This window comes from Mustela putorius, unplaced genomic scaffold, assembly GCF_011764305.1.
Source record: "Mustela putorius furo isolate JIRA1106 unplaced genomic scaffold, ASM1176430v1.1 tig00003850_pilon_pilon_pilon, whole genome shotgun sequence".
In the NCBI taxonomy this organism is placed as follows: domain Eukaryota; kingdom Metazoa; phylum Chordata; class Mammalia; order Carnivora; family Mustelidae; genus Mustela; species Mustela putorius.
This window is the reverse complement of record NW_025422002.1, coordinates 3522964-3536255: the sequence shown is the minus strand read 5'-3', so window position 1 is coordinate 3536255 and position 13292 is coordinate 3522964. Positions and strand designations below refer to the sequence as shown.

Here is a 13292-nt window from a genome sequence, read left to right as displayed (position 1 = left end):
CGCTGTATATTTTAGCTTTGAGCATGCACAGTTTATGAAACATTCTAGCCCCTCACAGTATGGTGTTGTATGTTTGTTCACATCTATGTCTTCGAAATATAAAAATTTAGAAACATGAGGGGCAGGAAAGCTAGGTCAAAATCACAAAGTGGGACATAGCTTTTTATGTGTTTGTTTATAAGAAGATGGGTATTAGAAACAGACATTGTTTTTAAGCTTGACAGTAATTCTCTCTGTGCTCTGACACAGGCATGAAAGCAATAAGCAATAAAAAGAGAAAGCCAGGTTATATTTTAGCAGGTCTATATGCACATGAATCTCTAAAAATGACTGCCTGCCCTAGACATTTTTTTTTTTTTGAGTCAGCTGATCACGTCTTGGCTATAACTCTCACTTCAAATGATAGTCGAGCAATTTAATGACAAATCTAAGAACTCAAAGAGGAAATTGCAATATAATGTGAGCTGCAAGCAGAATGTGGAATTTAGAAATGGACCATGTGAGCTTTTTTAGAAAAGTGGTTGTGGGGATAATGAGAACACCTCTGTAGGTTTGTCTACACTAGTCATCTAAACCTAAATGCTCTGCAGAAAGTCCTTTAATCTACTTTATTGCCTGCTTTTACATACAAATAGCAAAGGAAAAGAGATTATTTAGAAAATAAAGTGCTTGCTGTGAAATGCAGTTGAGACTAGATTGCAAAGCACTATACCCAGTTTTATTGCAATGAAGTCAGTGTTCATTCCCACTGAATGTGGATTGCACTGAATTCCTTATCTTATCCCATACTGGAACACTCTTTGAAAAATCAGTTTATTTTCAATGTTTGAGTCATCTTTTAAGTACTGGCAATAGAAACAATGCCCATGTGGAACAAAGAGAGATTTTCCCTAGGGTCAGGAGAATTAGTGAGTCCCGTAAGTTGATTTCTGAACCACTTTGGGAACCATAACTCAGCTCTTTCCAGAGAGTCAGGCTGAGCCCAACTAAAAGCTGACACTATAAAGTGCTGGGAGGTACAATTTTCCAGACTTTGCTGGGAAGCTATCTGTGGAATTTGTTGCAATAAAACCCTCTTTCTTTGTTCACGGTCTCAATTTGACCTGAAAGAAGGGGCAAGACCTTTGTGACTTGAAATTTGTTGTTTATAAACTAAGTTGAACAGAAACTTCGCAGTAGAAGTACTCCAGCCAAGTACCTGAATGTCCCATCTGTCTGGAAAGGGAAGCTGAGTGCAATAAGTAATGTCACAAGTCCTTAAGAAACTTGAATGCAAGGAAAGTCGGCAAAAGTCAACAGTTCTAAAATTTTTCTGGGTCTAGGTCAATCCTTTCAAAGTTGAGGGGCAGGAAACAAAGAAAAAAGAAGGCTCAGTTGAGGGAATAAACACAAAGAAGAGAGGTCAGTTGTGGTGTTTGCGGAAAAACCTAATGCTGAAAATCCCCATGTAGAGTTCACCTTGAATTTCTTCTCGTTTGTCCCCCTCAAAGTCAGCCTGAGCACGGAAAAAGTATAGCCACACTGAAAATACCTGATCTCTCCATTCTATCCCTTGCTCTTTCCTTCAGCATGAGGGAGTTTTTAGCTCCCAGGTAGCAACTGGCTATTATGTTACAGAGAAACTGCCAAAGGTATAAAGGAAAACCCAGTACCCTGTAACCAAGTGCAGGTACATTTGATTAAAAGTTTTCTTCTCAGCTTTTCCTGGCAATCTTTAAAAACATAATAGGTTTCTGTTCCACTGCTTGTTTTAAATAACAAAGCAGGCCCCTGTATCTTGAAACACAATGTTACAAAAGCAATGTTAATTAAAGGTCACAGTTTGGGGTAAAAACGAAGCAGCAACTTGCCAAATTCTGCTGCAAAATTTGTTTTCATTTAAGGCTAACATCTGAACTTACACTTGGCTCTGTGCTAAAAAAATAGGCCCATTTAACTCATCCTTTATGTATTTAGAAACCTTTGCCTCTCGCATTTATTTTTTACTATATAACACATCTTAAAATATCTGATTTAACCTTGAATTCAACATATTCTGTGTGCGGAGAATAAATGCACATTCTGGTTTGTCCGGGACAGTGCTGGTTTTACACCTGCTGCCCTAGAATAATTATTAACAGTGGCCTTTTACTCTCAGAACTGTCCTGGTTTGAATGATAAATTATATATCCATTAGAGTGTTTTTTTCCCCCCTTTCAGTAATGCACATCTTTTGGCAAAATATCCATATAGCAAAACGTCATTTGCCCTCTGAATTCAGTTAAATATTTCCTTTTCTATGCAACTTTCCCTGTACCTCCCCCTTGCATCCTGAAGTAGACTCTCCAGGATGCCCTAGAACGTGGACATCCTTTACAGCAAGGATAGCACAATACTCTCTGCATAGCTCTGCAGCGACCTTCACCACTTCTTAGACCTAGGGTGGTGTCCAGTAATATAGTGGTTTGATACAGTAACTTACTATAGTGATTTAAATACCTTTCCTGGACCACATATTTTCAGAATCCTAATCCATATCCCAATTCAAGGAGAGATACTATGGTGAACTCTTGGGTAGAAGCTCTAGAATTACTTATCCTGGGTAATTGCTGAGCCAGTTCCATGCACCCATAACTCAGAATTTGAAAGACACTGGGTGGTGTAGTGAATGATGATATAGTTGATGAATGAATGAATGAATGAATGGGCACACAAATTAAATTCTAAAATAATTTCTACTACACTAATACTCCAATCCTTTAACTTATATAAGATGTCCTTTATCTTCTGCCAAATTGCAAACTAAATATCTCAGTTCATACCCCACTTCTGTGGATCCTTAATGATCCAATCTCTTCTTCCCCAAAACTATGACATATGTTATCTATTATTTTGGTTTCTAAACACTATTATATATTGATCATTAGCTTAAAGTTTCATCATTAAAGGCAAACAGAGGCAAAATCATACATATGAGATATATGAAGTCATGTGGCCCAACAAACATTTATTTACCAAACATTTACTTTTTTATCTTGCTGTGAATTTCACTCTTTCCCTCTGAAGTTCCAAGACCCTGACCCCACCCTTCTCCTTAGTTCAGAATGACATATATACCACATTTTTGCCTATCTTTGGAATTTCATGTCTGTGTAGATTCCTCATACATATGAATTTGAATTTGATTTTCTTCTGTTAATCTGCCTTATGTTAATTTAATTCTTAGTGCAGCTAGAGGAATCTCAGACAGAAGAAAATTTCATCCTCCCCAACATTATAAAGTGTCACAAGACAATAAAGGTCTGTTTCTCAAGAAAGTAATATTTTAAAGTCTCAATTTCCATTCTGAATCTACTGACTCCCTTTCTCAATAGTTAATTATAACCTCTAATTTTGTCTTTTTCTTTCCCTTGATTTTATGATTTTATCAAGTATGTTGGCATCCTTAAACAACTGCTCTGTCTTACCTGCTCTTGAACCTTATAAATATGGAGTTATACCATTCTTTAGTGACTTGCTTTGTTTGCTGGAAATTATGTTCCTGTGATCCATCATACTGTAGCTGTAATTCATCATTTTCACTACTGCATGGGGTTACCTTGTATGAACATACTAGGTTATATTTATTTATATTATGTTGAATTTAGTTTTCTAGATTTCTGCTAATCTGGTACGCATGCAAGAATGTGACATTTCAGTTTTAATTTGTATGTTTCTGCTAATGGCACTGACAATCTTTCTATTTCATGGATGTGTGATATTTCTTTTCTTAGAAGTACCTAATCAAGTCTTTCAGTAATGTTTCTACTAGGCTACTAAAAAACAGTTTTTACTTTTTGATTTGTGGGGATTTAAAAAATATTTTTGGATATTATTTCTTTGCCAATGACATGTATTAAAAATATCTTCTTCCAGTTGGAAGCTTGAAATTTTACTCATCTCAGTATTTCTGTTGAACAGAAGTTCTCAACGTTAATGAAGTTAAATATTTTCTTTTATGATTTGTGCTTTTTCTGTCATATTTGAGAAATATTTCCTTCCCTTCAAAGTCAAGGATAGGTATGCCTATCTTCTTTTAAAAGCATGTATGTCCCGTGCAGGTCTTCCAGTCACCTTAAATTGGCCTCTGTATATATGGTTAGGTAGGGGACAAATTTTATTTCACTTTTTTAAACCATGTATGTAAATCCATTGTGCAGTATATCTTTTAAAAATTTACTTTTATTATTATCATGATTTTTAATTTTTATCTCCACAAGACAGTATATTGTTATTATTTTTATTGTTCAGTGTAATTGCAATTGGTTTTAAGATGGAAATGTTAACATTTACCACTTGCGTTACTACCACTGGTTCTTTTATCTCAGATACTCTACCTGGGACCATTTTTATTTTGTTTCAGTTATATCTTCTAGAATTTTCTTTAGTGAATATGTCTGTTGAAGTCAAACTTTATTTCTTTATAAAAAGACTTTATTCATTTGAGAGAGAGTAAGAGAGGGAGAGAAGGAGCAGGCAGAGGGAGAAACAGGCTCTCCACTGAAGAGGGAGCCCCATGAACAGGGCTTGATTTCAGGAACCTGGCAAGAGCCTGATATGACACTTGATCCTAGGCCCTGGGATCACAACCAGAGCTAAAGGCAGACACTTAACTGAGCTACCCAGGTGCCCTTGCTGAAGTCTAACTTTAGTTTCTGAATGTCTGAGAACACATTTTTTTTTGTTCTCCTTTTAAAAAAATACTTCTGCTATGTAGAAATTTGATAATTAATCTCTCTCAGCACATGGAAGACTGTCATCCGTCTTGATTTGTTTCTATTGAAAAGTCAGATGCTAATCTGCCTTCTATTTGAAGGTTATCTATGTTATAAGCTTAACTATTTATAGAATGGTATCTTCAACTTGGGTGTTCTGCTATTTCACTATAATAATTCTAGATGAGGCTTTATTTTTATTTGTACTCCTTGAAATTCATTTGGTTACCTAAATATATAGCTTGGAATTTTTTTTTTTTTTTTTTTTTACTTTTTTAAAAAAAGTATTTTATTTTTAGGTAATCTGTATGTAGACCCAACATGGGGCTGGAACTCACAACCCTGAGAATAAAATACTGAATGTTTCACTGACTGAACCAGCACTCTTATAGCAAAGAATTTTTATTTGGCTTTGGAAAATTCTTAGCCTTCTCATAAAATATTGTCTCTGCCTCATTCTCCCTTGCCTTTCCTTATGAACTCTGATTAAATATATAAAAACATTTTCTATTAATCTCTCTCTCTCTCTTTTTTTTGTGTGTGTGGCTTTCCCTTTCTCTGTATCTCTCTCTCCCTCCTCTTTCTTTCTTTCTCTCTCCCTTTACTTCTCTTTACCCAGTTCTGATGCCTTTGGATGATTTCTTCAGATATACCTTGCAGTTTACTAATTCTGCTTTCAGCTGTGTCTCATCTTCTATTAAGACCACTAGCACCAAAGTTTGAAACAGGAATTATTTTTGCTTTATAGTTCTTTGGGGAGGCAAGCGTATTTCTTGTTACATGCACTCTAAGTACGTAGCCTTTAGGTCCCAGGTCTATCCTAGGAGGTATGCTAATGTTAGATTCTCCTCTTGGTCTTGGTCCATTCTAGGCTTTATGTATGCAGCTGCAAAATCCAAAGTTCTAGTCCACGTAGTTCAAGGTAAAACCTGCTTTTAGGGGTTGGTTTTCTTCTCTGGGTTCTAAATCCACTTTTTAAAAAATTTTTTATTTTATTTATTTTTTAACTTCTGAGTACTTCTTACTTTAATACCAGTTTTTTGGTGCAGGTGTTAAAAGTGTTTTAAAAAATATGTTAAGAAATATTTAGGCTTTCAGTGAGGGTGTCAGACAGGATATTTAATTCCCAGTACAGCCAGAAACAGAAGTTGGGCACTAAACCTTTCATGAACACAAAGATCTCTTTAGTTTCTCGGGGTATTCTATGATGCCTGTTTAAAAGCACTTTAAGTAATTAGTGCTCTATAAGTACTTGTCGATTTTAATAACAGAACTCGTATGCGAGGAAACGCATGATTTAAATTAACAAACCTGATATGCGGTTTTGGATTCCCTTTAACTTCACAGTTGAGCTTCACTTTTTTCTCCTCAGAATTCAAAGGGAACATCGTATGACCTGGTTCCTGAATAAAAACAGGGCCATGCAGTGCGTAGTCATCTGAAATGAGAGAGGCAAGTGCCCCAAAATGAAGAATATCTTCCAAATGCAAACAATAACAGAAAACAACTACAAAATGAAAATAAGAGCAATAAAATAAGAACAAAAAAATAATAATACACAACAGATTTAGTTTCAGCTTCTTAGATGAAATTTCCCACTGAAGACTAATCCTTATTAGATTATAATGAAGTGGAGACACAGACTCTCCTATTTCACAATGACAATTTATTTTTACTAACAACTTCCTGAATGCTTGACCCTCCCTTTCCTCTCCTCTTACTTTTTATTCTATCTGCCTTTTGCTTAGCCTTTTACTTTGTTTATGTTTTGTGCCTTCTATAGCTCTTTTGTGCTGCTATTACCCTGGGAGACCTTCTAATGTCACAAAGCTAAACATTTCTCTGCTCTGTAAGGGGATAATAGAAATGGAAGCAAGCAACGATAATTTCATACATACACTAATAAAGAGAAACATCTCTGTACTGCTAAAATATGTATAAAAGTTTCTTAAATTCTCTATGTAAGTAAAGAACAACCTAGAGTCATGATTCTCAAATTATCTGGTAAATGACCAGCTTGTTTTTGTCTTTTTTTCCCCAACCTACGAGGGATCCATACATGGGGATGTTCGTGTAAATATCATACAGCCGGAACCGTCTGTGACTCAGCACACAAATTCAGTTAACACTCAAATGAGTCTATAGCTAGCTCAGTAATACATGAGTATACAATGATGTATGAGTTTCTGAATACTTTCCCTCAATTAACACTGACTAGATATATGAAACTTACTTTATCACAAAACAGCTATAAAGTTTAAAGACTAGAATAATCCACAAACCAGTATAGAGCAGTGGAGAGTACTTGTTTCTAGATACACACATAATAAAGATAGTCAAAATGCATCTCACCACCCATACCCATTTTCATTCTTCAAAATTTAGTTCAAGTTCATTTTTTTTATCCTAGAAAGCTTTTGTAGACCTTTATCTTTTTCCTTTAACCACATGATTCTTCAATTATATCTCCCTGTAGCCACTTTTCTTTTTCTATCAGGTGTATTGGTACCTTGTTTTGTCCTGTTTTGGACTGTAAGCTCCTTGAGATCATGATGTACACATTTTGGTATGTTCTGATACCAAGTACAGCAGTTTATGCACAGAAGATCATTACTAAAGATTTGTTCTATTTGTGTGTAATTTTTTTTCACTTTTTAATGTATTCATTCAGTTAACTTAGGCATTGCCTAATGAATTTCCAGAAAGAAGGGCCAGTGGCTATGATACTGAATATTGCCCTGGAGCTGACAATCCACTCCCCACTTAGGTGTGATTATTTTGAAGAGTGTGAATTGCAACTGCTATCCTGGAAAGCCTTTACAACCAGCCTTTGTTGATAAGTGATAAGATGAGAGTAAATTCATGCAGTTGTATCAGGATTGAGGAAAAAGAATAAAGCTGGCTTGGAAATCTTGGTGGAGGACACGAAGTAAGGTAATTTCTTGGAAGGTTTACAACCCAGGCTTAAAAAAAAAATCCATATGTTGAACTTGGGATAGATAAAATGTAAGGAGATAAGATGACGAAACAGAATTCTATTTTATTATAGAAGAGTAAGGACAGCCAATGACCTCGTAGTAAGAAAAGGCAGGATATGAATTCAGACAAATCATGAACTGAGAGTCAATGCCTTGGGTCAACTACTAAATCAATGACCTAACTCTCCATCACTTAGTCTCTCTAGTCCTCAATTTTCTCATCTCCAAAATAACAGGACTGGACTTAGTCAGTGGTTCTATACCAGTTAAGAATGGGAAAGAATTCCTGAGTATTTGCCCATGAACTTATATGCACATACATGTAAAATATGCATTCAAAGATAACATGAATTATACTGTTACACTATCCTCTCTCCATACTCCATGTATAAAATCTCTCATTAATGAGACTTAAACAAAAGAAAACAGGATCATGGGGCATCTGAGTAGTTCAGTGGGTTAAGCCTCTGCCTTTGGCTCAGGTCCTGATATCAGAGTCCTGGGATTGAGCCCCACATTGAGCTCTCTGCTCAGCAGGGAGCCCGCTTACCCCCCTCTCTCTCTCTGCCTGCCTCTCTGCCTACTTGTGGTATCTGTCTGTCAAATAAATTAAAAAAAAAAAAACTCTTAAAAAAGAAAATAGGAACTGCCAAATAACTGAAAAGCATAGAATGAAAAAGTACCTAAGAATGTACTTTTTTTTTTTTAACACTCATGGTTTGAAACCAGATAATTCAAAATACAGATATATACATTTCAAATTTTCAACAATTATATAGATAGTTTCGAAACAAATTTAAATACTGGTCAACGATTAGCTCAATTCAAATATGAAGAATTATGTGAATTTTTGGCATATCTATTTAAGTATCTATTTAAGTAGCAAATGTTCCCTCTCAAGATCACTAATAGCTACACACTTGGATTTTTCTCTAAGAGAGAAATATTTCTATTGTTGTCCCAATTCTAAAATTATGTGTGTGTGTGTGCGTGTGTGTGTGTGTGTGTGTATAATATCAATCATCTCAATTCATTGGTGTTCCCTGATTTGAAATTCATACAGAAATACACAGTCTATTACTAGTAATTCCAAGTAAGAATAAAACATAATAATGATTATCCAGGATGCAGCTGAGAGACTGAATTAACATCTGTACTATTTCTCAATGTATCCATGCCATACTTAAATAACAAAAATGGTATTTTTTCTGTGTATTTTGTAACAAGAATTGATAATAATGATGCTTTGCATTCGCTATAAATAACACATTTCATCCAAAGTTTTTATTTTCTCTTGGTTAACCAAACTTGCTGCCTGTAAATTAACATTAGCATAAAGGGAGTGGTATTTCAGTTTTCATCTAAGGAAATCCATAGCCTTTCAAACATGAGCTGTTTAGTTTCAAAAAGATGGAGGGAGAGATTTTAGAAAGCTTAGCAATGCAGGTGTAGAAAACAGATAACCTAACTTTAAAAACTTTAGCCTGGAGTTACTATAAATACGAACATTTTAGACAAAATGGAGTTAAAGGGTTGCTTTGTTTATCTTAAACCTTGAGGTAGCTGGGTGAAACACAGTCCTCGGAATGACATTATGAGATGAAACATGGAGGGAGGTATCAGTAAGTTTGTTCTATCTTTGTGTAGTAGTGACAAAGTGACTTTCAAGTGTCTTGAAGGTACATATAAAACACTTTGCATTTGCCATTTGTAAAGTCTAGGAGATAAAGTTCACCCTTTTCTCTGTCACAGTAACTAGCTCTATGTAATCAAAAGGGTAGCCAAGATTTCCAGCCTAGAGAAGTAAAGGAGCATCTCAGAGAATGACAGAGGACAATGTTTTAATAAGCCAATATGTTTCAAAGTTAGACCGTGGACAGCCCACATTGTAATCATGTTATGCAAGGACTAAGCAAGTACAGAGCTTGTTTTTCTATGTCGTAGTCCAGACTGACTGCACCAGAAAAATCCAGGGACCAGGAATTTGCCTTTAACCTAGTTGAATCTGGGTGATTCTTAGGCACACTAAAATTTTAAAACTATTAACACAGACCCTTTTATGCCTAGCTTTCCATTTCCTAAGAGCAGAACATCAGCCAACACTGGCTTTAGACACACTCCTAAATTTTCTCTGTTGGGCAAAGTCAAACCAACAGATCTTCTCTTGATAACATTTAGAGAAAAACTTTTTAGCACATGTTTGGACTAACAGCTGAGATGCAAGCAGACAGGAACAGAAAACGGTAAAACCAACCCACACAAAGAAAATGGATGGATCTGTCAAGGTACAGGATTCGTGTTGAAACTAAACCAACATTTCCTCAGAACACTCACAGTTGAATGCCAGCAGCTAATTGTGAGAACTCCCCAAGGGTTCTGTGTAACAAAGAAGAGCTACTGATGGGACAAAGTAAAAGTATCCCCAGGGTGACACAATAATCCACTGACCTATAGTGAAAATTTATCCTCACTTGATACACATTGCATTCCTGCTGTAACCACTACCCTTTGTTTATAAGGAATGAACCTCATTTAAGTAGCAGGATGTTCAGATTGATGTTTTAACTTGTGGATTCCCAAAAGGGAGAAAAATCAGGAATTCGTTTAGCTTGGAGAAGTTAGGGCAATGGACTCGCATTATTATCAGGGATCTCTCAAGGGGAGCAGCAGGCAATTATTTTTCGTTCTCCTGGAAATTCTTGAAAATCATGTTAAGAGAAAGAAAGAGGAGCCAGGTTGCCAATAGCACAGATACAGTTTTTCAGATTCCAGATCACTGATTCTAGCCCCAGGCTGGGGGATTTAGTGCAGATGCCAATACTGGTACATCATGATTTCCTGGGTTCTCCTCTGCTTGGAGACCACCTGCCAGTTGTTCACAAGGCTACTTATACAATACTGCCTGCATTCCCTAAAGTTCTGTATCACAGATTCTCATGGACTAGTTTCCGAGTGAACCATACATTTGTAAAAAGAAGAGAGAACACCTAAACTTAGGAAAGCCCCCTTTCATGTTTCAACAAAGACTGAGAAATCTTTGGGTTTTGATTTCATGACCAGAAATTTATTTAGGTTAAAGGTCAGACTACCCTTAAACTTTCTCTCCATTTGTCATCAAATACTGAAAGTTATTGGAAAACACCGTTCTCAACAAATGATTCTCAAACTTCTTCCCCCATTTGACTCTTTTCTTTTTAAAATCTATTTTTGGGGGGAGACAAAAATCGATGCTTGTCAGCCAATTTCTTCTTGCTTCCTCCTGTTAATGTTCCAGAAACAAAATGTAGTGCCAAGGCTACTCTTAAAATGTTTAGAGTACTGAAAGAGATGCAAAGAACTGTAGAATTTAGATTAAAAGAGATTATTTAATCCTGAATGTATTTTCCCAGTCACAGACTAAATATATACTATATCTATAGTAGAAATAAAAATGATTTTTACCTAAAAATAAAATAATCCTCTAAGAAATACAGTAAAAAAAAAAAATCTTTCTACACTTAGGTGTCACTTATTTTATCTGCAGTTTTAGGAAGGCAACAATCTTACTCTTTTTTTTTTTTTTTAAATTTGGCCCATTTTGATATGTCCCCAAACTTCTCCCCTGGGCAAGCAAAGTGCTGCTCAGTTAGGCTACCAGAAGACAGACTGGGAAAAGAAATGGGAATGGAGGGGGACAGCCCGAGTTTTTCTGAGACTGAGAAAAGAAAACTATGACTGAATCTCAGGTGATGGTGTACTCAAGCAAGGCAGAGGCCCATGTATCAAGTACAGTGGAGCAAGTGTATAGCATAATCTCCATTCCAAGTGTAAGGTCAGCAAAAAACAACATGCATAAAGAAGCAAGCTAGTGGGTAGATATGGCTTGGAAAAGTCCACTAATGCTAAATGTAGATCTTTTTTTAATAGGACATCTATAAACAATCCTAAAATGTAGCCAGCAAAGTAAGGGGAGGCATTAAAGGACTAAGCCATATCAGAGAGCAGTAGGATCTCAAGATAAATATTTCATAGAAAGGAACTTAGAAAAAAAAAATCAAGCTATGCTGCATAAACTTATTCCTTGAAGTGTGGCCTAGAAACCTCCTGCATTAATATCACCTTACCTGGTGGCGCCTGATGAATGGCAGATTTTTGAGCTCCTGCCAGACCTACTAGATTTTCATTACCAGAGCTCAGCACCACTGTTCATTATTATACAATTTAGAGTTTGAAAACGAGTACTTAAGTTATGAATTGAGCACAGATGACTTTCAGCCCTAAACCAATTAAGGATGCCAATGAAGAAAAACAGCCCTGCAGAGTTTTGTTCTATGTGCTAGATCACTCTGTAGCTACCATGTGGGATGGGGTAAAAGGCCACATGTCTCCAGCAAATCCCTTGGTCAATGCACTTCTCTTCTGCTGGAAATGTTTTTTATCACTTGGAAACTCAGTGATTCAACTCTGCTGGGAAAGGACAAAAACACAATACTATGATTTCACCTTAGAAAACTAAAAATACCAGATTCAATTCTAATTGTAATTGCTGTGAGTTCCCAGACGTTGCATCTGAGGGTTGTTTAGGCTCTTGATCCTAATGGCAGGTGTGAAGGGCTGCCACAACAGTCAAGAATCTAGGACTGTGGTACATAGTCAATCTTCCTATCACATCAAATAGGCTTTTGATTCTTAACACCTGGTCTTGGGCAGAAACACTTAAATGGCAACAATCTAAATACGGGAAGTAAACTCTAGGACATCTAATGGGGAATGCAGGGGTTTGAGCGTGAGCTAAGAGTATGAGCTTATGGGTTTAGATGGTAGTTACACCTGGGTCACATCTGGAAGCTACATAGTTTGTACATTATGCATGCACAGAAGCACCCTGTGCAAACCAAGGTGGTGCTGTCATACTGTATTTTTTTACTCTGCATCCTGTAAAGCCCTTCACCACTCAAGAGCATCAGTGCTGTATGTGTGATCAGCGGGAACATGTTGCCTTCTTGGATTGTAGACCAAAGTCATTTCACCAGGGACAAGAAAGGGGTAGTTCTTCTGTAAAGCTGGTTTGTTGGGTGTGCTCCCAGAGTCATGTTTATATTTTACTTTCTCCCTCTCAGCACTTGCATCAATGGGGAAGCCCAGTGGAGAGAAACATTATTCATTCTGCTACCAGAGTGTTCCAAGAAAGGCACACACAGGGTCCACTACTCTATGCTGCTGGCTGGGAGTCTTCTCCTCCTGCCTTTCTCACAATCACTGAAATTCATTTTGGCTAAGAAACTGTAAGATCAGCAGCATCTCAGTGGATCAAAATTACTCATAAAATGAATGGACAACAACCCAAGGTAATTCAGAAACAAATAAAATACTCTTAACTGGTTTTCTGGAATGTGAGTATTCCTTTAAAATATAATTATTGATTATAGAAATGATGACTGGACAGCTGTCAAACTATCATTACAAATACAATTTAGTGTTGTTAGTCTTTATAACATAAATAGCAAGGGATGTTCAAAAGCCCCACACAAGCACCTATGTGTAACTCTAGCCAACACACAGCATTTTTACTGGATAAGGATCTGCTTCATTCTATTTGCTT

General features: G+C 36.4%; 1 protein-coding gene across 5 annotated transcripts in view; it reads right to left on the bottom strand.

The window, feature by feature from the left end:
• The window catches only part of CNTN4 (contactin 4), a 936335-nt gene that overhangs the window by 316784 nt on the left and 606259 nt on the right, over positions 1-13292 (bottom strand). For all 5 annotated transcript variants that reach the window (XM_004738394.3, XM_013053943.2, XM_004738395.3 and 2 more), the window contains one exon: positions 6045-6171. In XM_004738394.3, coding sequence (XP_004738451.1) covers positions 6045-6171 — 127 coding nt within the window. The remainder of the gene's footprint in view (positions 1-6044; positions 6172-13292) is intronic.